Source organism: Manis javanica, chromosome 10, assembly GCF_040802235.1.
Source record: "Manis javanica isolate MJ-LG chromosome 10, MJ_LKY, whole genome shotgun sequence".
NCBI lineage: Eukaryota > Metazoa > Chordata > Mammalia > Pholidota > Manidae > Manis > Manis javanica.
In genome coordinates, this window is record NC_133165.1 from 113,137,057 (window position 1) to 113,163,321 (window position 26,265).

At 56.8% G+C, this 26,265-nt stretch overlaps 1 protein-coding gene and 1 long non-coding RNA gene across 4 annotated transcripts in view; one reads left to right on the forward strand and one right to left on the reverse strand.

Moving 5' to 3' along the window:
• Positions 1 to 534: 534 nt before the first annotated feature.
• Positions 535 to 26,265, forward strand: part of LOC108399018 (uncharacterized) — a 34,110-nt gene continuing 8,379 nt past the window's right edge. For both annotated transcript variants that reach the window (XR_005058166.2, XR_012121623.1), the window contains exons 1-3: positions 535 to 827; positions 17,352 to 17,507; positions 20,997 to 21,226. This is a non-coding gene — a long non-coding RNA (uncharacterized lncRNA). The remainder of the gene's footprint in view (positions 828 to 17,351; positions 17,508 to 20,996; positions 21,227 to 26,265) is intronic.
• Positions 10,537 to 26,265, reverse strand: part of NFAM1 (NFAT activating protein with ITAM motif 1) — a 31,745-nt gene continuing 16,016 nt past the window's right edge. Inside the window, exons 4-6 of one of the 2 annotated variants that reach the window (XM_017663511.3) lie at positions 21,366 to 21,461; positions 13,707 to 13,793; positions 10,537 to 12,434 (exon numbers count right to left, since the gene is read on the reverse strand). In XM_017663511.3, the coding sequence (XP_017519000.1) occupies positions 12,375 to 12,434; positions 13,707 to 13,793; positions 21,366 to 21,461 (243 nt within the window). In that variant the 3' untranslated portion in view covers positions 10,537 to 12,374. Of the gene's footprint in view, positions 12,435 to 13,706; positions 13,794 to 21,365; positions 21,465 to 26,265 lie in introns of both variants that reach the window. The other variant, XM_017663510.3, reaches the window with a different exon arrangement.

The window sequence follows — 26,265 nt, forward strand, 5'->3', positions numbered from 1 at the left end:
CCAAACTCCCAGTGGGCACGGGGCAGGGGCTTGGCTAACCTGTCCCGGAGGCTCAGGGTGAATCCCCGCGGTCTGTCCCGCAGGACTCAGTTCGTTGCTCCGCCCCCAACTCCCGTTTCCTCCGCAGCAGCAGCTGAGGCTGGGGCCTGGGGCTCCCGGAGGCGCGGGCGGCGGGGGAGGGGCCGCGACTCGCGGCCGGCGGGGTCCAAGCCCCGCGCGCGCCTCGACCCCGCGCCCACCCGCCGCCCGCGCCTCCGCCCGCGCCGCGCCCTCCAGCAAACTTTGGCGCCTGCCACCCGCGCGCGTCCGCACCTGCTGCTGCTTCTGCGCGCGTCCACGCAGCCTCACCTGCCCCCGGGCCGCCGCGGGGTGCCTCGCGCATAGCCGCGTCTCCAGTCTCACCCGCCGCGAGTTAAGCGGTTGCCAGCCTCGGTCCCAGGGCTCGGTCCTGGCTCCTGGAGAGTTCAGGGGCGCCGCCGCCAGACCGCCCGCGCTCGTCCACGCCGCCTTGGCAGCCCCCCGGTCACCGGAGACGCCCCAGTTCAGGGGCCGCGTCCGCACCGCCTCGGAGGTGCCGCCACTCGGGGCCGCGTCTGCACCGCGCAAGGTTCACGAGACCCTTCAGGGCGCAGACCCGGGCGAGGACCCGGCGACCGCCGCTCAGGGCCGGGGGCGGCGCCCAGTCTTCTCCCGGGACCCCGCGGCCGGCACAGCCGGCCGGGGCTGCTTGCCGTGCCCGCGCCCTCACGCTCCTGTCCCGGCGGTGCCGTCTCCTTCACATATTTCGCATTATTGCCAGTGGCGAAAGAAAACGTAAAACCTCTCCGGTAAGGTGGCTGTCCCCCAACCTCCCCGCTACTCTCTTTTTTCCGCCTTTGAGACAGAGTTCGGCGCCGGCGGTCGGCCGCGGGCGGGGGGCTCCAGGCCGGCGCGGCGGGGCGGGGCCGGGGGCGGGGCGGGGCGCGCGGACTCTGGCCTCCCTTCTGAGGGAACCCTTAGCCGGCTGCGAGCGCTCCGGTTCCGGCTCCCGATTGGCCGGCCGGCCGGCGATACTGACGCCCGATTGGCGGAGACGAAGAAGGGCTCGGGGGCCGGGTTGGGGTGGCGGGTTTCATTACTTTCCGTTTCTCCTCCGGCCGCCGCTCTGTTGGGCCCCCTGAGATCTGCCGCTCTTTCCTCTCTCCTTCCGTGCACCCCATCATAACCGCTAACTACTCGACTGTGACTCCGTCTCTTTGTCCTTCTCTACCAAACAGGTAGCACCTAGACGTAGAAACATTTGTGGTGCCCAGCACCGTATCCCCAGAGCACACAGGAGGTGCTCAAAACCTGTTGATTTGGTTGAATTATCGAAAAATGTGCATACAGGCTTTCAGAGCCATCTTTAAGGCTGGTAACATCCCTAGAAGATGGTATTACTGTTCTTCAAGAACGGGAGACTCAAGTGCAGAGAAATGCCGTCACCTGGGCCTGAATGCCCGAGCGGACACTCGGACGTGCTTGTACCCCGGGACCTCAGAGCTGCTCTACCTGAGGCCCGGTGGAGTGTCAGGGCCTCGGTTTCCCGTCTGTCAAACGAGTGTTGGATTAGAGCAGAAGATAGGTTAAGATGTCGTTTCGATGTCCATGCCGTCCCAGCACGGTGCTTGTCAGTGTAGATGAGACACCCCTGATCACGTTAAGACCTTGGCAACCTGCTGGGCCCGCTCCCTCCCCGGGCACCCCTCCCCCAAATCAATGGGGGCGTTAAAAGCACTGCTCAGATCAGGCTACCTCACCCACCTCAGGGTTTGAGGGCATGTAGGAAGATTTTCCTGGGGTAGCCCCAGGGGTGATCATTAAGCAAACCTACTTGAGCAGGCATGCTGGTCTGGGGGAGGGCAATCCTTGGGAACCCCACCCCGCCAGGTGGGTCCTTCTGATTGCTGGGTGGTCTTTGAGATGGGATAGGGGAGAAGGCTTCCTCTGATAGAGGAGGGCGTGGGAGCTGCTCCTGGAGTTGGGCAGGAGAGGGTTAATCCACCAGACAAATGCTCTCTGAGATCGTGGGCACCCAGATTTTGGCACAGAGAAACTGGCTTGGAGTTCTCCCTGTGTCTCTGTGTTCACATGGCCGTCTTATAAGGACACCAGTCATTGGACTTAGGGCCCACCATACCCCAGAATGACCTCATCTTAACTTTATTATAGTTGCAAAGACTGTTTCCAAATCAGGTTACATTCACAGGTTAGGATTTGAGCATGTCTTTTGGGGGGACACGGTTCACACAAGGCTCATGAGGGAACACTGGGTGTTTCACACTGAGGTACAACAAGGCTCAATGAGAAAAGAACATCCTGGTCAGAGGGGAACAGCAAGAGCAGAGGCCCTGAGGTTGCCCAGGACAGATCACCATCTTGGCTGTCCACTGCCATCTCAGAGCTTATCTCCAGTTCATCTCAGCTCCTGGTACCCGGCAGCTGCCTAAACAGAGCCAGGAGGGAGCTGGCCCTCTGTGTATCAGAGCTTCTCAGGCCTCTCCTTCCAGCTGACCGTGCCCTGCCCAGGGCCCCAGGAGAGCCCTGCCTGCCTGTCCCTCTACACCTGCCTGCCTGGTCCCCACCCCCACCTGCATCCCGCAGGCGAGATGGACAAGGACAATAAAAGCTGCTTCACAAGCAGGTGGTGATTAATCACCAAGTTAATTAAAGAGGCAGTAATTATTCTCAGATTGCAGAGGAAGGAGCATGTCTTGGGCAGGTGTGGGTGGTCAGCCTAGGACTCCCTGAAGAGGAGGGGATGGAAGTCAGAAAGGACTTGAAAGACAGGAAGAAAAAACAAATAATAGTTTTACAAAGTGGGTGCTTCAAGGACAGCTCTAATGTTGTATTTGACAGTCAGGTAGTGGGCTTAAATGTTTAAGCTCATCTCTGTACTTTTCCACATCTTTGAAAAATTTCATTAATGAGAAAGTGGAAAAGGGGAGATTAGTATTTCTAAACTCCAGTTTGGGATTTATAAATGGCCTCCAATACCAGTGTGCCCCACTTTACACAATGGAGAAGACCTTAAAATCATGCATAAATTGGATCCCGTTTGCCCACCCGATGCGTCTTAGCACCAGTGATACTTTATCTTCATTTCTGATTGATTTTCCCTGGCAGAGGCACAGAATTCTTTGCTGTAAGTGTTAGGCTCTCTCTGTCAAGTAGTTAATGACCTATAAAGCACTTAAAACATATTGGAGGAGCTGCTATTTGGAGGCACCCCGTGGTATACCCTCTCCTATTGTTAGTAATCACTCCTCATTTATTGACTATTATTGGTTTGGAATTTGCTGTTAGGTGTCCCTAAAGTGGAGCCCTCCAGGAAAGGTCCAATTCCATTTGGGCACAGATGGGTGCAGGGGCAGCAGAAGCAGGTAAGGACAGAAAAGGTACTCTTCCTCAAGAATCCATGACCACGGGTGCCCTGGTCACCTCTTGGCACACACCTTCCCTGACTCCCTAATTCCCCCTGCAGCTGGAGCCAGCATGGTCGTCCCAGTTTCTCCCCACCATCTGTCTGCAGCCTCAACCTGTCTTCTGAGTCCTGACCTATTCTCTTGGCTGCCTTCATGACACCTCCCCATGCTTGCCACCTGGATTTCTGCCCACACTGCTGTTCCTCTCTAGTACTTGTAGTTGTGTTTACTGAACCCAGCCTCTGCTCACTGGCTGGGGGCATGGACACCCCTTCACCCTTACACTTGGAGGCCAGGAGGTCACCAGGGAAGTGGCTCTGCAGTCCGGTCCCCTGCCCGACCTTCACTGCCTCAGCCTGCTATCCAAGGCTCTTCCCACCCGGAGTCTGGCGTCACTTCCCCAGCTCCCCAAGTGCCCTGCCTTTGCTGCCATCTCGCTTCTTCCATCTTCAGGCCTTTGCTCATGATATTCTCTGCCTGAAGTGCCCCCCTCCTCCCAGGCCCCCTTTGCCATGAAGCTTTCCTTGGTTTCCTCGGGGAGTCACCACCCTCCTGGGGGCACCCGTGGCCCTTCCCCCAGTGCATTTTCCCGGTTCCTGTGTCTGCCCGCCTTGTCACTCATTCAGGGATATTTTCTGAGTGTCCACTGGGAAAGGAGTTGTTGGGAGCACCAGCTCTGGCATCAGACAGGCCCAAATCCCCTTGCCAGCTGAGGGACCTTGAACGTTCACTGCCCACTCGAGCCTCAGTGTCCTTCTCTGCCCTGTCCCAGAGCTGGTTCCTGCCCTTAGGCAACTGGAGGATGATGCTAGTCTGGGGAGGTGGGTGCTGAGAGAGGCGGAAGAGGCCCCAGGTGGGAGGAAGCGCAGAGGCCTGGGCAGAACCCCAGGGGCAGAGCCGTGAGGAGGCCCCACGTGGAGCGGAGCACAGGGGGCAGTAAATGAGCAGGGGCCAGGGACGCTGAATAGGCTCTTCTGGGAGGGAAAGTGTAGGAGTTTCTAGGGCCGCTATAACCAATCACTACGGATGTGGTGGCTGAAAACGGTACACATTTGCTCTCTAGAGCCCGGGAAGCCAGAAACTAGAGATCAGTTTTACTGGGGGAAAGCAAGCGGCCAGCAGGGCCGCACTCCTTCCACAGGCCTTGGGGAGAGTGTGCTTCGCTGCCCTTTCCAGCTGCTAGAGCTGCACTTTGGCTCGTGGCCCCTTCCTGCATCCTCAGAGCGAGCAGTGGGGGACTTCCATCTCCTTCTCTGCCTTACCATCGCATCCCCTTCCGCCTTCTGTCTGTGACCTCCCTCCGCATCCTTTCTATAGAGGCATCTGTGACTGTAATGATCCAGAACAATCTCCCTGTTTTAAAATCCATCATCACATCTAGTATAAGGTAACATCCACAGGTTACAGGACTTAGAACACGGACATCTCTGGCAGGGGGCATTAGTCAGCCTACCACAGAAGACAACCAAGAAAAGATGGTCCGATCATGGGCTCTGAAGTCCTGGGGCTTGAATCTCAGCCACACTATTTGCCAGCTGTGTGGCCTTGGGTAGGTTGCTGGATCTCTCTGATACTCAGACTCCTCATCAATAAAATTGAAAGAGTGCCTACCTCCAGATAAGAACTCAGTGGGCATTTAAGTATCTACTAAGCAGAACTACTACCTGCATGTGCCAGGGCCTGGAGGTTAAAAGAGAATCCTTCCGTGTGGGGGAGGGAGGGAGGGCCGGAAGGGGGCAGGGCAGGGAGCTGTGGTGGAAGGGTGGAAGGGTGGAGGGTGGGGCTGGGCCAGGTTCCAGGGAAGTGTGTACGCGTGTGCATGCACGCTGTGCATGGGTGCACTCTGTCCTGGGGTGAGCGTTTAAACGTTTAAATAGGCACTTTTATTTGTTTTTGTTTCATCTTTTTGAGATGTAATCCTCATACCATAAAATTCATCATTTTGAAGCTTTCAATTCAGTGCTTTTAGCATATTCACAAGGTAGTGCAACCATTACCACTATCTAATTCCAGAACATTGTTATCACCCATAAAGAAATCCCTCACCAGTTAGCAGTCACTCCTTTCCACGGCGGGGCAGTTTGGGGAAGGAGCTTCCTGAAGCGCCTCTTCCAGGCTTGAACCCAGGAAGAAGACAGTGGAGCCCTTGAGTGCAGGGATGCAGGCACTCCAGCTGAGGGGCAGGACAGCCTGCGCTCAGCACCCTCCTCAGCCTCTCTCGGCGTCCTCACTGCATCCCAGGAGGCAGGGTAACCCACTGCACAAGGCTGATGGAGGCTGAGGCACGGCAGCTCAGGACTCTCTTTGAATCACTACATTTACCATTTTTCTCTCTGTACCTGGTCCTCTGGCTCCGGAGTCTCCCTCCCCTTGGGAGTCACGGTCCTTGTCCTAATGGGTCCGGGTGGGCAGCAGCTCCCCTGGCCCCACCCCCGCACAAGGCACTGCAGGGCTTCCTGCCTGCAGGAGGCGGTAGGCTGTGGGGCTGCTAGGGGAAGGTGGGGGGCATTTGAAGCTGGGTCCAGAGAGGCCAGAGTAGGGGGCCTTTCCACGGTCTGAGCAGCCCTAAGCCATCCCTAGCCACCCAGCCACTCTCAGGGTGGCAGGGACCCAAGCAGGACATGGGGACCCACAAAGGGTTTCTCAGTGTCCCACCCTGAGCCCCTCCTCAGGGCTACCAGGCCCCACATGGTCAGGGCTGTCTGGTCTAGCCTGGAGGCAGCTGAGGCAGGAGGGAAGGCCATCTGGCGAGGAAAGAGACAGTAGTCAGGATGCTGCTGAGCCGGCTGGAGCCTTCCCTTCAGTGACAGGGGCTTCTGGGATCAATTAGCAGAACCACTCTAACAGGGATCTTGGCCCCTGGTGCACACTCCACAGGCACATGTCATCAGCTGGGGCCTCCAACCACCCTGGCAGCTGGGAGGTGAAGCAAAGGGCCTCTGCTGGCCTTTCTCCTGTCCCTGGGCCTTGCCTCCAACAGCCCAGCACAGAGCCTGCCCCTTCCCATCAGGTGGGGGGGGGTTGGGGGCGGGGCTGGCCTTCCCAAACAGCACTTCCCTTCCCTTGCCTCTCCTGGTTTGTGGACACAGAACATGTCTGTCTCAATTTCCATAAAAGTAAAATGGGTCATATACTAATTAGAGATCAATTCCTGGAAACTGGGGGGTTGGGGGGGTCATTCTCCCTCCTTCAGCAAGGAGTAGCATTAAATCACCAGCAAAGAAAACCATCATTTACTCTTTAAGCAAATGGCTCCTAAGCCCCTACTGTGAGCCAGGCACAGAGACAAGTGGGAAGCTCAAAGCCTCCTGGGGTACATGGATGTGTGAATTGATTCAATGCAAGGAGGTCAGAGCAATGAGGGATTAATAAACTGTGTGGTGGGGGATGAGGTTTTAGGGAAGGCTTCATGGAGGAGGTGGCATTTGAGCAGGAATTCCTAAGGCAAAGAATAGGATGAGGGGCCTTCCAAAAGAGAATAGAAGGAGCACAGGTTCAGAAGTGGGGAGTTTGGCATCTTGGTGAAGAGCAGCTGTGAAAGCAAACATGAATGGGGTTTGGGGTGACCCTGGGCCAGTGGGAGCTGGTCAGAAATGAGGCTGATGGACTCCATGAGGACAAAACCGTCTGTTGCTTATTCCAGCCCTAGCACCAGGCCTGGACAAATGCTGAAAGAATGAGGGAATTGGAAGAGCCCTGAGTGCAGGGCTGAGAGGTCAAGCCTCCATCCTTTGGACAGTGGAAGTCATGGTGAGGTTTTGTGTAGGATGTAAGGTAGGGGTCAAAGGTCATCCTTTTGCATGTGGATGTCCGTACCTTCCAGCACTGTTTTGAAAAGACTGCTTTTGTTTCCCCTGTTGAATGATCTTGGCCCCTTTGTTGAAATGCATAAATGAAAGGCACTACATGTATGGTTTTAAGGGGGGAGAGATGTGGTATCAATGTTATCAAAATGTTATTGATGTTATCGGTTTGGTGGCAGAGACTAGGGAGGGCTGGAAGGAAGGGAGGTTGGAGGGAGACTAGGTGGGTGGGCTGGACAGAGGAAGGCGGTCCCCAGCCCAGCCCAGGGCCATGGCAGGGAGCAGGTACAGGCCATTCCCTGAGAGAAGGCTGCGAATTCAGCCAGAATGTGGCCACCCCAGGGAGAATCGGGGCGGGGTGGTCAAGGGTGTGACTGAGAAAAAGCCCGTGCTCCTCAGCCCCTCAAAGTCTGCCAAGTGGTAAAATTAAACTTTCTCCAGATAGAGCCATTGCCAAGCAGGTTTTCAGGTATCAAGAGGACTGTAAACGCAAAACAATGCCAATTACAGCAGCATTATCCCGGATTATAAAGCTTCCAAGAGGTACAGCTCACCCCTCCAGGCATGCTGAGACCCGAAATTTCCAGGGGAGGCTTGGGAGCCAAACATCCAGGCTGCCTGAAGTGTGGGCTGCTGGGCAAGGAGGTGGCAGGCCCTACCACCTCCACTGACCTGCCTCCATCTTCCCAAGGAGACAGACCCCCCACCCAGGGCAGGAGGACAGCCCACCGGCCACCCCCCATTCTGAGCAGTTAAGGTCAACAGGCCATCTCTGAAGGAAATTTGTGTACTGGGGGCACTGAGTCCATCTAAGGACCTTTCTGCAACCCCTCTCCAACTACCATGTCCCCTCCCCTGACCTATGCAGGCAGTGGGACAGCACACAGTTGCAGCCAGCCCAGCGCTGCCCCTTCTGACTAACTGACCTTTAGCCATGTACCTTCTCTGAATCGCTTTGGTAAATTGGGGAGACAAGCCCCCCGACTTCACAGGGCATTTTTAGGATTAAATGAGATATTGTAGGTAAAGAGCCCGAGGAATACAAACAGTGCACCCTCCGTGCGTGAGGATTTGGCAGGGTCTGTTACAACAGCAAATTTACAACAGCCACAACCTGGGCCCCTGGGTTTCCTTCTAGTCACTTCCTGCAGAAAAAGTTTTGCAGATAATGTCCAAGGATATCCCTGCAGCACCTCTGTGGAGTTGGGAAAACCAAGACAACTGAAAAGGCCATTAATAGGGGTTTGGTTAAATTAAGACCCATCTGTCCTGTGGAATCCTCTGCTGTAATTCGAGTCTGGCGGCTCCTATGCGCTGTCACGGGCAGATCCCCACCACGTGGGGCTGCATGAACAAAGCAAGCAAATACCACCTACAGAACACTTCCATTAAGCTTTCCACAGCCCCACACAAGCACTACATATGCCTACGCAGATGCAATAAAAACAGTCCAATAGAAAACGCGCCCAAATGAGCCAGTGGTCACCCGGGGGAGGGGGTGGGGACAGAGGCCAGGAGGTGGCAAGACATCAATGGGAATTTCTTTGCTGTAGTTTGTTTTACTGTAATATATGCCTGCATCACCTACACAGACACACAGACACAAAACACATGCACCACCACATGCAGAGCAGTGCTGGACCCCTGCTTGGTCAAGGCACAAAGGCGGTAATTACGACCACAGGTTAAGGAAGGAGCCTAAGAAGGAAGATGTCTCAGTGCCTCATGCCGTGTCCCCAACTTTTGGAACCTGGATTCAGCCTGGGAAGCTCCTCAGATGGACAAGTGACGTCCCTTGGTATGCAGGAGGGACAGAGATACCACTCTGTCAGCCTGGCTGGGCTGAGGCCCTGGCCCACCTCTCCGAGCTGAGCTGTCTGCCAAGAAAACTATTGCGCTACATAAAAATCCATCCTGGAAATCCCAGAGGCATCCTTAGAATGGAGAATGGCCTTTAAATTAGAATGTTAAAAAAAAAAAAAAAGACGATTTGCCTGTAACTTGGTTTCAGGTTAGTGAGGGCTGGTGGGCAAAATGCACTGGCTGTGCCTGGCCAAGGCCTCCAGGGCAAGGTTCTGCAATACTGGCAGGGAAGGGAGCCCCAGCCCCACCCAGCCTGTGGGTAACCAGCCCATGTTCCTATGGAAACTCTGCCTTGCAGAATCCTCTGGAAATTGTTGCCAAGGAGGGGCCACCACTTCCCACACCCACTTTGCTTTCCTGGGTTTGGTCTCTAGGGATGACTTTCTCCAGCAAGTGCTGAGGAGCAGGGCTAGAGGGGGGAGCTGCAGGCTGAAACCTGTAGGAAGGGGCACAGTGGGCCATTTCCCAGCGGCAACCCTGGCAGCTGGTGGGAGCTGAGGCGCCAGTAGTTGAAAGGTTTCAGATGCCCCGAGGCTCTGAAGAGGGTGGCAGGGGCAGGCTAGTTGGGGGCAGTGCGCGGGGCCTGGCCCTCAGGGCCTGCCTGGGCTCCCCCCAACAGCCATAGGCTGCTGTCCACCCCCAGCCTGGCTGCCATCCACCCTTGGAGTCTAACGCTCCCCTTCTCCAGGGTCTCACTGTTCCCTCTTTCCTCAGACACTCTCTGGCTGGCTAGGCTGCTCCCCTCTGCGGCCACTCCTGAGGCCCCTCCTGGGCCTGTAACACCCTTTCCCCCACCTCACTGCCTGCCTCGTCCCCACCCTGAGCTGCTCCCTGTGGGAGGCAGGCACAGCTCCTGGTCCCCACCCACCAGGGAGGCCCCGCTGCCTGTGAGGACACAGAGAGGTCTTGGTTGTCACTGAAATCAAGGATCAGGTGGACATGGCAGCCGGGAGGTGGAGCTGGGTTCGAGAGAGGCCAGAAGCCACCCAGTCCCAAACGACCCCCACGGTTCACGGGGCGCTTCCTCTCTCTTCTCTCTTCCACCCAGTCTGTCAAGCCTGCCCTCAAGAGCCTGGTTCAAGGTTCTGCCCCCTCCTCCCTCACTGCCAGAGGCAACCCCTGTGGCACGCTGCCATGCCTCACCCCTGCAGGGCCATCTCCACAGATGACGAACAGGGTGCTCAGTCTTCTTTGCTCCACACTGGGAATCCCAGAACATTCTTACCCTGCCCTCCCTTGGGTCGAAGCTGCTCCGAGGGCCTCACCCTTCCCCCTGGACCCCTCCCTCCTCCCTGCCCCTCTCCTTGCTTCTTGCAGACCTGAGCACCCTCTCAGCCTTACCCCAAACCAGGCTCGGCCACCATGCTGGCAACATCTGTTTCCACAAGAAGGGTGACAGGTTGGTAAAAGCCGAGGGCCTCATAAGCCACAGGGAGGAGTTGGGATTTTATTTCAAGTGAGGCGGGAACCACAGAAGGTTTTGAGCACACGGAGGGACATGGTCCCATGTAGGTTTTATCAGGACCCTGTGGCCGTTTTGTAGAGAAGAGACTGGGGGCAGGGCACTGTGCTGCGGCTGGGCCAAGGCGTGGGGTTGTGGTCCCTGCAGGCGCCCTAGCTATTCCGGGGGTCAACTGGAAAAGACCTGTTCCCAGCCTGAGGGTCTAGGGTCCACACTGGGGATAGAGGCCAAGGCTCAGTGAGGCAGCCTCCTCCCAGTCTTGCTGGCTTTGTCCTCCTGAGGAGAGTCCCTGCATCCAGAGTGGCATGGCCCCAAGCTTGGCCTCTGCCACAAGCAACTGGAGTCAGGAGTTGATATCAGTTTACACCCCCAAACCCCAGTCTTTCTATCCCTGGGAGGGGCCTGACCTACAGAGCTGAAGGTGCTGCCCACAAACTGGTGGCCAGTGGTGCTTAGGGGCCCCACCCTCCCTGGGCACATTTGGGGTTTGTGTGTAAGGGCATCCCAGGGACCTCAGGAGTGACAGGGAGGACTGGGTGCCCATTTCACAAAGGAGAAACCATTGGGAAGCTAGGGAGGGGTTGGGGAGAGCCCAGAGGGAGCAGAGCCCAACAGCCTGGGGGATCCTGCCCTTAGCCCCTGACCCCCTCGTCCCAGCGAGGGGCCTCTGTGAGAACCGAGGGCATCGTGACACTTGGAGCAGCAGAACCAGCCCAGGGCCGGGCACTGAGGGGCCACCGTCCACGGAACCTGGGGTCCTGCAACAAAGGGGCCCTGTGCCCAGCCAGGGGAGGCCTGGGCACCGAGCCACGCAGCTAGGCCACATGAAGAGGGGTGGCCTCAAGGCAGCTGGGACTTGCACTGGGCAAGGAGGGAAGGGTCTGGTCAGGCCTCTGTTGCCAGGGTGCCAGCCAGGCTGGTCCTTAAGCAGATAAAGACAGGAGGCAGGTGGGGGCCTTGGGGGACTGGACCTCAGGGAGGAAGGACAGCAGAGGTGCTAAGGTGGGAAAGGTCTGAGGAACAGGGATGATGAAGCAGTTGGCACAGCGTGGAGCCAAGCTGGTGGGAAACCACCTTGTGGTCCTTTCAGGGAGGTGTCAGCCCCTGTTTAGCCAGCACCACCCCCTTCCTGCCCCCAAAATGCACGATCTCCTATCTCACCAGTGTGTGCCCAGACCCTGCTTCCTGCAGGCCCCTACCTGATACGACCACCACCGAGCCACCTCACCGGCCTCCAGCTCCGCCCTTGGGCCCAGCCCAGCCTCTCCAAGGCTGGCTCTCGCCAACACCCCCACCTCCTATGCCGGCCCCCGCTCTGCCTTGCTTGTGCCTGTGCCTTAGGCTTGGCTGGGCAGGGGGCAGGGAGGTGGGGGCATTTGCTGAGTTGCTCTTTTATTCATCCACTCCACGATGCCCCTGCTCACAGCATTGACTAGGGGCCCTGGCCAGGCACCTCCTGCAGAGCTGGCAGATGGCCTTGCAGGCCATGGGGCAGGCTGGTGCCAAGAGAGCCTGTAGATGAGGAGGTGAGGAAGGCTCAGGGATGGGAGCCCTGCCACTGAGGAAGGGCCCTCCTGGCAGAGGGAGCAGCTTGGGCAGAGGCCCAGAGACGGGAGATGCTCAGCGGGCATGGCTGCAGAGCAGGATGGAGGAGGGGGCAGGCTGAGGCCGGAAGGGCCTTCACCACGGGGCTGCGGGATGGGCGCCCAGGGGCCTCTGTCCTGCAGAGGTCAAGTCCTTTGGAGGTTGGGCTGCCCTGGGCCTCTGATCCAGGGCAAGATCTAGGGGCACGGGGAGCTCGTCCTAGAGATTTTCATAGACCAGGTTAAATTCACTGTCATCGTTAAACCCGTGCAGTTTCTCCTGGGGGAAAAAAAGGGGGGGAAAAGAAATAAAACACAATAGGTAGGGAAAAGAACAAACTTGCCCTCATCTACTTTCAGTCAGAGGAAAACAGGCCTGACCCTGTCCCCAAGCCCCCTGGCAGCCTCTTCTCCCACCAGTCCGGCCCGCCTCGGCTCTCTGCCCTCCAGCCCCGCGGGCCTGCTCTTTCCCACCTCAGGACCACTCCACTGTGTTCTTCCCTCAGGCTGGTGTGTTCCCCCAACTACTGCCTTCTTACCCTGCAGGGCTTGGCTCAGCATCCCCCAGCCCTGGTCTGGTCCCTCCCCAGGGCCCACCCCTCACAAGGCCCTGCAAATATGTGTGTGTGTGTCCTGCCAGTGACTCTGTGTCTGTGGAGCTGAGGCCTCCAGAGAGCAGTGACACATCAAGCCTTACTGGCCAACCCCTGGGCATGGGGCGGGCACTGCCTAGGATGGCCCAGAATCCTTAGGGGCCCCAGGTTAGGGAAGCCTTGCTTCCCGTCAGGGTCCAAGTCAGGGCCGAGTGAACAAGGGGCTTTGAGAATAGGAGCTTCGACAAACAGCGCCGCCCTGGGCCAGGGGACACCGAGCACGAGTCCTCTCACTGCCTGTGGGCTCCTGTACTGGCCTAACGGCCCCTGATGCTTCATGGTGTCCAAAGCTCTGGTTACTTAACTCAGAACTCATCTGAATTCAGGGGCAGCTGGTTTTGAAGGAAAGTGTCGCTCGTCCCCTTTTCAGATGAGCAAACTGAAGTTTAAGAGAGAATTGTGATGAAGTGATATGCTTCATAATAACGGAGCCCTGACCAGGTCACCCCAGGCCGACACCAGCTCAGACTCCAGCTCTGATTTCAGCCAGCCTGGGGACAGCTAGAAGACTACCACCCCCTGCCTGATTGGCCAGTGTAGATACTGTGCCCAGTGGTAGTTACAATGGCTCACAGGCATGTGCACCTAGTGGTCCCTAATACAGCATTTGATCTTCGTGGCCAGTCTATGAGGTGAGGGCTGCTAGGTGCTGCCCTTTCCAGATTAGAGACTCGGGCACAGACCAGCCTCTTGGCCAGAGCTGTGCAGCGGTATGGGATGGGGAGGGGCTTCAAGCCCATCGGTCTTCCTCACCACTAGGCCCACTGCCTTGGGAGGGGGCTCTGATTCAACAGCACGTGCCTCCCTCCTGTGGCCCTATCCGCCCTCATTTCACAGATGAGGAGAGGGTCAGACGGAAGGAGCGGCGGCCCCAGGCCTGCTGCCCTGCCCCTGCATACCTGGGAGAGGAGGCTCTGGGTGGTGGGTGGGCTGGGGGCCTTGTTCTCCACGCAGGCGTAGACTTCCGTCTCTCGGCGCTGTAGGGCCTGCAGGAGATGGCGTGAAGGTCAGAGGAGGGTGGACAAGAGGGGCAGGGTGCGTGTCCCAGCAGGTGGGCTTCCATGCCTGTTACAGACCACGCCTGCCCGAGGGAGCCCAGGGGAAGGGCAGAGCCCTGTGAGCCGTCGCCCAGCCACACCGTGCACGGTCAGAGGGCTGCACCTGCCACCCCCTCTCAGAGCCACCAGACCCCCTTCCTGCGTGAGCAGGGCAAGCCCTCGCGGTGACCCCGCTACTTCCCTCGCACCTCCTCAGGGCTCTGGCACAGGCCTGTGCTCAGCCCAGTGGGTTCTAGCTCCGGGCCTCCACCCAGCTGGCCCAGCCCACGCCCACGATCCCCGGCTGTCCTTAGGCCCCAGGCACCTGCGAGCCAGCAGCCCCCAGCGGACGGCCGTGGCCACGGCTCCACTAAGATGCCCTCCTGGCATTGGCCCTCACTCCCCTGGTCCAAAGGCCCTGCCCCAGTGAGGGTCTCACCTACCCACCCCTCTAGGTCTCCCCTGACTCCCTACCCCAGCCTGTACTCACAGATAACCCAGGCACAATCCCCTCCCGTCAAGCTCTGCCAGGTTTGTCTCTGGGTCACCGACCACCCAGCTGTGGACAGCACCAAATGGCTATGATGAGGGGGCTCCTCGCTCACCTGGCCATGCATCTTGGGGCCACATTCATCTTGGCCCAGCTATGAGCAGGCTGACCAGAGGCCCCAGGAATGACAAAAAGAACTGGGGCTTTGTAATCAGATGGCAAAAGATTTAACTCCCAGCTCTGACACCTGCCAGCTCTGGGCAACCCCTGAACCTTTCTGTGCCTTAGTTTCCTCATCTATAAAATGGGAATAATCACATCTATCTTGCAGGCTCAGTGCATGATTAAATTGCACGTAAAGGCCAAGCACAGAATCTGGCAAATAATAAATACTTAATAACTGTTGAATGATCATCAATCGAATGATCATCAAGGGAGGTTGGATGCTTCCCTTCCCTCTCTGCAGTGATAGCTGCACCCACCCTCAGGCCCTGTTGGGCACCAGGGGCCCATGTGAGGGGCAGAAGCTGCTTCTTGGGGTTGTCTGAGCAGAGCCGCCAACAGACTAAGCAAGAGGCAGGATCCTTCCCTTCCTGTGTGTACATGTCATATGGATGCCGGCTGGTTGCCAAGGAGGTGGTTTCCCTGGCAACAGGCAAGCAGGGGTTGCCGAGGCAGGCTGGAGAGACAGGTGGTGCTCCGAGGCAAGAGGAGGGAGGAGCGGCGGGGAGGGGAGAAGGGAGGGAGGCGCCGAGAGGTAGTGGGGCATGAAACCTTGTGCGATAAACCACTGATGCCTGGGAGACCCTCATTTCAAGGGCATCACACACAGGGATGGCAAGGCAGCTCTTGGGACCAGCCCAAGGGGCTTCTGAGTCATAAAGACGGTGGGTCCTGGGAGAGGGGCTTCCAACTTGCCTCTGAGTAGGGAAGGGAACAGGGCCACCCTGAGGAGGAGCCCTATTTCTAGTGGAAGGCAATTTCCAATGTCTGCCTGTGGGGTCTTCGTGGCCCCAGAGCACCAGCCGCCACTGGCAAGCCCAGCAGCTCTGTGCCCCTACCCTCTGTCCACCCAGAGCTGGATCTCCACAGACCTGACAGCCCCTCCAAGCTGGACATTTCCAGTCACAGAAAGAAGGAGGCAAAGGGCCTCCTTGCTGACACCTTGGCAGTGTTGCAGATCCAGGGTCCCACAGATGGCCCTTTCTCCTTCAGGTCTAGCTCACATGGACTGCCTGACTCACAGGGCCAGAAAGGCCCAGAGATGTCTCAGGTCACAGCTCCTCAGTGGCAGGGCCAAGACTAGAACTCAGGCCTCCTGCCCCCACTCCGTGTGCTCCCACTGGCCTGGGGAACGAGGCCGGGGGATTTCCAAACCAGAGAACAGAATCCAGCCCCGGGGCTCTGCAGGGCTCTGACCCACACCAGCAGATGGCCATGCTGTGGGCAGAAGCAGCTGCGGGGCTGAGGACAGGGCAGGCTGCAGAGGTTGCTGCCAATTAGCAGCTGCTGAATGAAGCCTTTGACAAGTCCTGACCTGCTGGGCAGCATTTGCATTCAGGGTGCAACCTGCATCACTGGGCTGTGAAATGCAGGGTGGCCTTGTCATCAGGACATCCCCGGAGGCTCTGAACCCAGGCCCTCCTGGCCTTCCTTGGTGATGGGGACTTTCTTCCGTGTGGTGTGCCTGCTGGGACGAGGCTGTCCAGTTTTCTGAATGGGCTGTAGTGGGCTGGGGCCTGCCGGGCAGGGACTGAGTTGGCCCTGGGCCGTTCTGCACTGGAGCTGGCCTAGGCAGCACTGGGCAGTGGGGCGCTGCTGGCCTGTTCTGTGCCTGGCTGGGCTGTGTTATGCTCTGTCTATGCTGTCTGTGCAGGACTTTATTCGCTGGGCTGGGGCAGGAATGGGTGGGGACTGTTTGTCTGGGACCCAGGCCCTCAAGTCCTTTGCCTCCTGAGCCCAGTGGGCAATGGTCTCACCCGAATGGTCATCAGCCCTGGCAGAGGTGTGAAGTCAGTGCCAAGGCTTCCCTCCAGGCAGGCTGAAGCCAGAGCTGATGTCAGCTATTCTGGCCCCAGACCTAATTTAAGGGTCCAGGACATCAGTCCCCTGTAATACTCACCCCCACCTGTCACCAAGGAAACACAAAAGCTATACTCCTGTGGGCACCAGTGTGCAGAGATCTGCATAACGCACTCCAGGGGCAGATGGGGGAAGACTGGGGTGCTGTTCAGAAAGAAGCTGCATTGCTCCAGGTCCAGGTCCTGGCACCTCTTGTGAAGGGGCCACTCAGCGACAAGAGTTGGGATAAGCCAGCCAATGAAGGCCTTGGAGCTGGCGACGGGGAGCCACTGGAGGTTTCTGAGTGGGAAGCGATGGCATCGGAGGTGGGAAGTCCCTCTGCTGCAGTGAGCGCAGAAAGAGGGCACTGGGCCAGGCAGAGGCTGGGACAGAGCTGAGAGGTGCGTCCAGATGCTGCTCAGGGAAGGGTAACCGTAGTGCTGATGCCCACCTTTGCTGCAGGCATTCACTCTGTGCCCAGATGGAGCCCCATGTGGCCCCAGGCATCCAGAGGGTAAGAATATTCCTCCACTCATCCACACAGCAGGTGATTGCTGAGCACCCACTGTGTGCTGGGCACCCGGCTGGTGGCAGGGAGGGTGCGAGACAGACCACAGTCATGAAAGCAAGAGGTGGCCACAAAGGCCACAGAGAGACACGGGAGGGAAGATGAGGAGTTTGAGCTCATGGATGGGGCAAGGAGACTAAAATTTTAAAAGGGAGTCAGGGAAAGGCCTCGCCTCAAAGGTGCCATCTGAGCAGAGGAGGGAGGGTGTGGCTGGTGGCCAGCTACAGAAAGGACACCGGGGCAGAGGCAGAACCAATGCGCATGCCTGTGCGGGCATGGCCGCCGGGCGGAAACCCGTCATCACGCTGCATGGGGGCCACGTGCCCGTGGGCTACTCCCAGCTGATGGCGGAGAGTGGCAGGGATGTCATCACAGCCTTCCCCCGCAGGACCCCTCTGACGCAGGTGCTCCCAATGGCCTTGCTGAGCCTTCCCAGACTGTGGCAGTTGGCACTTCCTCTCGGCCCTCCTTCCCACTTTCCTTCCCTCTGGACCGGATCTGCTCAGCTGACAGCCCCTGCAGGCATCCCCATTTCCTCTCCCAGGTGAGTTTTATTTCCCTAATAAAACCATGGCACATCTAACCCAGGCTTGGCATCTGCCTTTCAGGGGTCCTGAACCCACCAAGGGCTCTGAGCAGAACAGACTGTGATCTGGGTCACTCTGGACAGGGTGGGTTTTTTGAAATAAGATGTGCTGACAGGTCAGATGTGAGCAGTGATAAAAGGAGAAGAAAGGACAACTTCAAAATGTTTAGCCCAAGCAACTGGAAGGACGGGGCCCTCATTCACTGTGATGAGAAGGACTGTGAGAAGAGGCACTTGGGTAGGTAAAGAATTGAAGTTTGGTCTGAGAAAGAAGCCAATGACATCCAAACAGAGTTGGCTCTGGTGTTCACAGGAGATGTCAGGGCTCAAGATATAAATTTGGGAGTGTAGATGGTCTCAGCCTCTCGAGGCTGAATCAGATCACTCAGGGAAGGAAACGAAGATCAAGAGGAAAGGGCCCTCGGACTGTACTCCAGTGGTTTGGAGGGCAGGCTTCCCCTGGTTCCTAAGTAGGAATCAGTGAAGGAGGTGGACAAGGCATGGCAGTGAGTCAGGGGAATCTGGAAAGAGTGGAACGTTCTGGAAGTAAAGGAAGAAATTATGTCAAAGAGGAGAGAGCCTGATGACATCAGATGCTGGTGATTCATCAGGCAGATGAGAACCAGGAACGGACCTGTGGATTTAATGATGTGGAGGTCAACAGAGACCTTGAGAAGGAAGATTCTGGTGCAGAGGTGGGCAAAAAGCTTGACTGAGTGGGTTGGAAAGGAGAGAGAAAACCTGAAGAGAGAGTTTATTATGATGAGTTATGAAGGAAGGGTGGGGTCACTGGAGGGGGATGTGGACTCAAGATAAGGAATATAAAATGGAAGAAATTATAGCATGTTTGCAAGCTATAAATATAATATTGTATCATTAGCCCTGTTTTACAGATTATGGAACCAAGACTCTAGGCTTTGGACACCAGTCTGTCTTACCCAGTCCAAATCCATGTTCTTCAATAGGTCAGTTTTTAAAAAAGAAATTGTAGTAGTACAGCTTTTTTTCATGTCACAATATGTCATGAGCACTTTTCCATATGAACAAAAAGCAAAAATTGACATAAAAAGGAGAAATATACAAATCTACAATCACAGGGGAAGATTTCTAACTACTCTTAACATCTGACAAACAAAAAAAGGATGTGGAATATTTTAACACGACCCAACAAACTTGACCTAATTGACATATAGAATACTCATTCTGCCATGCACAATGCAAATGTTCTTCAAGTGCACACAGAATATAAGCTGAGCCATAAAGCAAGTCTCCAAAGACTTCAAAGGATTAAAATCATACAAACATATTCTCTGGTCACAGTGGAATTAGTGAGAAAAAACAGAATGATAACTAGAAAATAACTAAACCTTGAAAATTGAGCAAAACACTTTAAATACCCATAGGGCAGGGAGGAAATATCAATGGAAAATATGAACTGAAAGATAACAAAAATACAACATATTAAAACCTGTGGGATGCAGGTAAAGCCATACTTTAAGGGAAGTTCATAGCCTTAGGTATAAATTAGAAAAGAAGAAAGAATTGAAAATCAATGATCTAAGCATCCATCCAAAGAAAGTAGAGGAAGAATATATAAAAATCCTTTCCTGGAGTTTAGGAACAAGACAAGGATGCCCACTGTCACCACTTCTATTCACCATCATACTGGAGGTCTGAGGCAGTGCAATAAAGCAAGAAAAAGAGAAATAAAAGGCAAGAGGATTGGGAAGGAAGATGAAATGTCCATTATTCATAGATTACATGACTGGGGTCATAGAAAATCCAAAGGAATTCACAGAGAAACTATTAGAATTAAGAGTGAATTCAGCAAGGTCACTCTATATAAAGTCAATATACAAAAAATCAACCGTATTTCTACATACCAGCAATGGACACTTAGAAAATGAAGCTCAAATGGGGAAACACCTGCAACCTAAAGCCCTGAGGATTAATGAGATAACAAGGTGTAAAATCCTACCACAGTGCCTGGCACATAGTAGGTACTCAGCAAATGGCTCCTGATACCATCATCACTGTCTTTAATGTCATTCTTATGTGCCCAGGTCCAACTCCAGTGGGTATGGGTTGGTCTCAAGGGCTAGCAGTCTGTGGCTTCATTTCACATCTCCTTTCTGGCTCCTTTCTGGCTCCTTTCTGGCTCCAAAACTTTTGGAGCCACCCTGCAACCCTGCGGGGCAGTTGGGTCTCTTCCCACACTCCAGAGAAGCCTGCCTGAGCCTCAGACAAGTCTAAACATGGGCGAGAAGGAGAAGGATGTTATATGCAAAAGTGAGTCTCTTCTATTAAAAATAATCTCATAGCAGGATATTTATCCATGTGGAAGGATGTTAATGAGATACTGTAACATGAACAAAAATAGCTGTGCTACTCCAATTAAAAAAAGTATGTGTGAGTGTGTTTATGGGTCTCTTCGTATATATTTATAGAGAAAAAACTGGAAGGTATGGAAGTCAATGTTACTAGTATTTACCCTGGAAAAAGATAGGCTTAGGATGGTGGTTATTTTCTTTTTTGATATATACATATATAAAAATACCATGTGTGTGTGTGTGTGTGTGTGTGTGTGTGTGTGTGTGTGTGTGTGTGTGTGTGTGTGTGTGTGTGTGTGTGTGTGTGTGTGTGTGTGTGTGTGTGTGTGTGTGTGTGTGTGTGTGTGTGTGTGTGTGTGTGTGTGTGTGTGTGTGTGTGTGTAGAGAGACAGAAATGTTTTTATTTAACAGCTGACACCAGAACTCAGGGAAAATACCAAGATGAGTTGCTGGGAGAGAAGAGAGAATATGGGGAAGTCTAGGGCCGTATGGAAAGCAGTGGCTGGTGGAAATTCCCTCGGGTGGAGGAACTGAAGGCCTTTGAAAGCTGGCCAGGTTATATTCCATCTGGAACCGTTGGCTGTGCCCTGCAGAGACATCTCCTTTGCATCTTGCCCATCTGCCCATCCTCAGTAAGCAGGACCATATTCTGACTGCCCTCTGTGGGGGGTTTTGTGGGGACTGAGGAAGGACCTGAGTTTCACGTGTGATTCAGGGTGGTGGGCACGGCACAGGGACGGCGCATAAAGGCAGAATCTAGTGCAAGAGGCAGCCCCTCCCAGGCATGGAGCCAAGACCCAACCTGGTGGCTCTAGGTCTTTCAGAGTTGAGATCCCAGATGACACTGGGTGGCATTTAGTCTTCACTTTCTCTACAGTGAACACATGATACCTGTGGAACTAGATGTAACTGAACAAAGATGCTTGTCACCTTCCCAGTGCCTGGGCAGAGTGGCCGCGTGCTGGGCAGTGGGTGGCCTGGGTGAGGCTGAGTCTCTCCCCAGGTAATTATGAAGACCGTGGCAGTGATGGAAATGCTTATGCAGAACAAACAGCATCCCGACCTGCGGCTGTGCTAAGGGCGTGGGACGGCGCCTGACCTTTTCCTCTTCCTGCAGTGTTGCTGCTGTGATGCTTGCGCAAGTGGAACGGAGGAGCTGGTAAGCTGGTTGAGGCGTTGTGTCGGATGGAGGAACTTTCTTCATTCCTCACCAACTCAGGCCCTTGCTACTCCAGAAGTGGAGGGACACCAATGAGGGGAAGCCGGCAGCACCTTGCAGCTACGTGCCCACCAGGGGCCAGGGCCACAAGTGTGCAATCTCAGTTCACTTCATAGAGAGTCCCCCAGGTAGGAATTCTTGTCTCCAGTTTACAGATGCGGAACTGGAGGCTCAGAGTGGCCACACAGCCAATTCATGGCCACTCAGGGAGGCAGACCCTGTACCAGGCTTAGGGGAGGTGGAGAGGGCCGGCGCCCCAGGACTCACCGTGTAGATGGATTCAGCCGGGGGCCTCTGAGGGCTGCTGGCAGGGCTGGGGTTCAGGCACTTCTGGGCGGGGTGTGTCCGTGGCACCTGCATCTGCTTCTGCGAGGAAAGGAGTCAGGGTGGCTGGGGCTGGGACAGGCAGCTCCCCCATCTCCCCCTGCCACCCCTGCACAGACACCCCCAGGGAAAGGATGGCAGTGTCATGGGGCCACACAGACACTGATCACACAGCACCTTCCACTCCCCCGGGTAAACGGGGCAAATGCCTCTGAGATTTGTATTAAGTCACTCACAGGTCTGGAGGTACCAGCAATGAGAATGACCCCCAACAGGGCATTGCCCATAGACACAGTGCCTGGCACAGGAGAGGCAGGCACTGCAGGGCACAGTGAGACAGGGCCCCTGGCTAAGCAGCTGACTGCTGTGGGTGGTCCTGAGCGAGACCAGGTGTCCAGTCGTCTGCCCCTTGCTGGCTCAGTGGGCTCACACAGACCACTTGCCCTCTCTGGGCCTTGATTTCTTCAGCAAGAACCCTCCTTTGGGAAACTGTTCCAAGGACTTAGGGAGGTGATGGCACTCAGGTGGCACTTAGGGAGCCCTTGGCCCACCCACCTAGATCTGTCAGGCACCTGTTGTTAGCCAGGTGGTGTGAAGAGGTGGACACCGTGCCTGCCTCCTTGGAGCTTAGGACCGGGAGAGGAGACAGACAACAAGCCAGCAGTTTCCCCAGGCGAGGTCCATGTGCTGCCCACAGCAACAGAGCCTTTGGCACACTGGGAGGGAACCAACCCCGCCCGGCAGGAAGGGATGCTTAAGGCCTGAAGGCAGAGAAGTTCATTTGGCCAGAGAGGGGGTGTGCTGGAGCAGCCGTGCTAAGGCCTGCAGGTCTCCAGGAGCTTAGAGGTGGTCAGTGTGGCCTGAGAGGCGGGAACCTGCCCGGGGTGGTCGGACAGCCGTGCAGGCTGCGTGAAGAATGCAGACGGTGAGAAACACCTGAGGCTTTAATGGGAAAGCAGTTTGGGAAAGCTTCTGCAGCGGCTGCATGAAGCACTGATGGGGACGTGGGCGTGGGGGCCGGGGGCCTGTGGGGAGGCGCAGGGCCTGGTGCAGTCAGCCCCTTCTGAGGCACAGGGAGGCTGCCTGGATGTCTCCCTCGTCGCAGGTGCCGCACCACCAGCAGTGGAGCAACAACAGCCTCATCTCGGGGCGGGAGCTAATTAAAAACCCTGGCCGCCCGCCAATTCCCAGCCTGTGCACCGGGATTCGCTCTCCAGAGCCACTTAACCTCCCAGGCAGAAGCCAGCGCCACCCTCAGGCACAGCCTCTTGTGGCTCAGGGTGGTGCAGCCCCACCGTGGGGCTCAAAACACATGACCTGCTATCCCACACACCGCTCAGCAACCCTGCGGGACAAGTGTTCATGTCACCTCCATCCCATGCAGGAGGATGTGAAGGCAGGTGATCTGCCTGCGGCCACAGAGTCCAAGGTGGCCAGGGCACGATTTGAACCCAGATCTGTGTGAGTCACCAAGATGCTAACCTGGCAGTACTGGGGTTTTCACAACTCTGCTTTGCTTAAATGCATAGGTTTCAGAGATCGGTGCTGGCACCTCTGGGGCACTGTACAGTACCCCTGGGGACTTGTTCCTACAGTCACCTCAAGACAGCCAGGGGCTGGTGCCTCTCCCTTCACTGAGCCGTCAGCCTGAACACTGTCAGGGCTGGGGATAGGGCTCCTTGGTGAGCAACAACCATGCCTGGCCTCGAGGCTGCCCACTGTGACTGCAGGGAGGGGGCATCAGGGAGGTAGGTGTCGCTGCAGGGCTGTGGGAAGAGACCTAAGTCTGCCAGGGGCTGGAGCAGGCTTCTCAGAGTTTGCGCTGCCTCCTGAAGAGAGGAGAGTAGTGCGGGAGTCTGTCCCGGACTGCGGGGCAGCATGCAGAGGGGCATGTGGGCAGAGCCGTCACGATGGGCCGGGGCGACACAGAAGGAGGGATTGTCAGACAGAAAGCAGCCACGTGGAAGCAAAATGAAAGGGGATGAGCTGGGCAGTGTGGGCAGGGCCATGCAGGAGGTCTGTACTTGGAGGAGAGGAGGGAGCTGCCAGGGCAGGCACAGGTCAAATCCGGTCACATGGGCATTTTATATGGCTCTCTCACAGCCACAGTGAGACGGCTCGAGTTGGGAGGTAAGGGGACCAGGCACAGGGTCTGCAGGAGGGGCAGGACTTCCAGGGTGCAATAAGGAGGCCTGGGCTGTGGCCGGGCTCCCGTGGGGCAAGAGGGGCCTCCTTGGAAAGCCGGAAGGACATACTTTGTTATGGGGTGGGGACTATCCGCCTCCTGGATCCAGCCTTGCCCCATCCAGGGGCCCTTTCCCAGACCATCAACATCAGCCCTTCCAAGTGTGGTTTTCAAATGAATGACCCGGGCCATGTGGCCGTCAGCCACCCAGGAGGCCCGCAAAACCTCGGTTCCCCTCTGTGACGTGGGAGCCCTGCTGCTGCCTGTCACCTCACAGGCCTGGTCGCCTCTGACTCATCTTCCAGGTCCAAGCACTAGCTTGCTCTGCATTCCTTCAAAGAGCAGGGGCCGTGGGTCATGGAAGACAGGAGGCCTGTATTCCAGGCAAAGGGCGATGAAGGCCCGGGCTGGGGGCTGGAGGACAGGGAAGGGGGTGGACCCCGGACAGACTGTGCGTGGGTCTCACTGGGGTAGCGAGGAGGCAGGCACCGCTGTAAGGCTCTCGACCTGAGCATCCGGGGCACGGCGCCATGGGGCGGGTGGGGCCAACAGGGGTGCTAGGAGGGCTGCTCTGGACAAGGTAGGCCCCACGCACTGGACGGGGCCTGGGGGCAGCGCCAGGGGAGGGGACTATAACCCGGGAGTGGAGCCATAACCAGGGAGTATAGACAGATGGGGGGGAAGGGCTCAGGATGGGCCGGTGCTCAGAGGCCATGAGGAAGATGAGGTGACCTAGCACAGAGCTGCCTGGGTTCTGGAATCAAGGGAGGGAATGAGCTGTGGGGGAGGGAGATTTGCTCGGGGAGAGGCCCCGAGATGATGGGGACCAATCACATCAGAGGCTGCCTGCTCTGGGAAGTCAACCTTGAGCCCGAACTGGATGGGAGCCCTTGAACCAGTTCCCATGGCAGAAATCCTCTGCCTCTTTCGGACCCACAGCCACCTGTGCCCCTGGGGCCCTCCATGCCTCCTCTTACTCGGCCCTGTCCTCTTGGCCTCCATGCCAGCTGCCTGGCCTGGTCTCCAGCTACACTCTCATGGTTCAACCTGAGCTGGCCTCAGACAGGCTGGGCCACTGCAAGCAGCCGACCCTTTGGATACAGCTCCGGGGAGCTCTGGAGACTTTGTGACAACACGATCCCAGCAGTGGCTCTGGCTTTCCGAGTTCTGTCTCCTTCAAGGCCGGGCTCTCATCCCGGCCCTTCCTCCCCAAGTGCAGGGAAGGACGTGGGAAGCACCTGTGCACACTCTCTGACTCTGGGTGGGGCACCCAGCTCATGCTTCGAAAATGCTGTTTCTTTTACCCTTTCCCAGGGAGGCACATCTACTCTTACTCTCACATCCGGAGGACACTGAGGCTCAGGGAGGGCCAGACTTGACAAGGGGCAGGGTCTGCCTCTGTCTTGCTTTCCACTGTCTGGCACTTAGCCCAGTGCCTGGCACATACCAGCTTCTCAACAGCTATTTCTAGAAGGAGAGGAGGGAGGGTGAGATGGGGAGGAGGGCGGAAGGTAGGCCCCCCAGCAGCGGGAGGAGCTGGGCTTGGGAGTCAGGCTGAGTCGGAAGCGTGCCCTCTCCTCTTCTCCTCCCAAGACCTTACTGGGCACCTACGCTGTGCCAGGTGCCTCCCTGGCCTCATAGGACCTTGAGATCCAGTAAACACAACCCCATTTCTGCAGAGCAAAAGCTGAAGTGGGGGCTCAGGGTCACGATCTCACCCTGGCCCGGCTCTGAGCTCTCCTGCTGTGCTTCATGCCCATGGAAACCACTTGTGCCGCCCCTCACGTGAGGCTGGGTGGGGGACCACACCCGGTGTAAGTGCCTCGTCCCTCCTGCTGGAAGCCCCTGGTCAGACACTGCCCCTCTGGGAAGCTCGGCAGGCATTCACCAGGCAGCAGGCCGGGCAAGAGCTGTCTCCCCGCTTGAGGCCATCGTGGTGGGTGGGCAGCAGGGCTGGGGGAGGACATGTCCGTCCTGAGGGTGAGGGCCAGGCCGGGTGCACAGGTGCTCAGTGTTGGTTGAGGCGGGGGAGGTGGGCCCAGTGGCAGGCAGGCCTCTGTCCTCATCCTGGGACTCACGGGGCCGAGGAGCCACCGAGTGGCAGGGCCCTCCCAGGACCTCACAGCAGAGCTCACAGGAGGATGGCGTGAGGCGGACTCTCTCTGCGCTGTGTCTAGAGCGGGCCCTGCCAGGGTCGGGCCCCACGTCTGTGGCATCCCAAGGGAGCCGCAGGACAAGAGAGGAACTGGAGGCAGGCTCTGACTTGCAGAAGGCAGGGAAGGCAGCCTCCAGGGGTTTGTGGCTGAGCAAACAGCCATGCCCACTGGGAGAGTGATTACATCTCCAACCTTGAGGCACCGATGGGAAACTGAAGCCTGTGTTCGAGTCCCAGGCCTGCCACATGCTGGCTGTGTGGCTCAGGCAAGTCCTCCCCCTTCATCCTTGGGCTGCTGTTCTTCCATCCCACAGCTGTCGGTGGGCGATACGCCCAGGCAGGCCCTGATCTCGGTGTCCAGCTCTGTCCTTCCCCTCCAGGGAGCACAGCAGCCCTGGAGGCCGTGGCCTCCAGCTGACTGTGGGTCTCCTCATCAGCCAGTCCTGCCCGCTCCACCTTCAGCCTTTACGCAGCCACTTCCCCTGAGGCTACCCTGGTCCCAG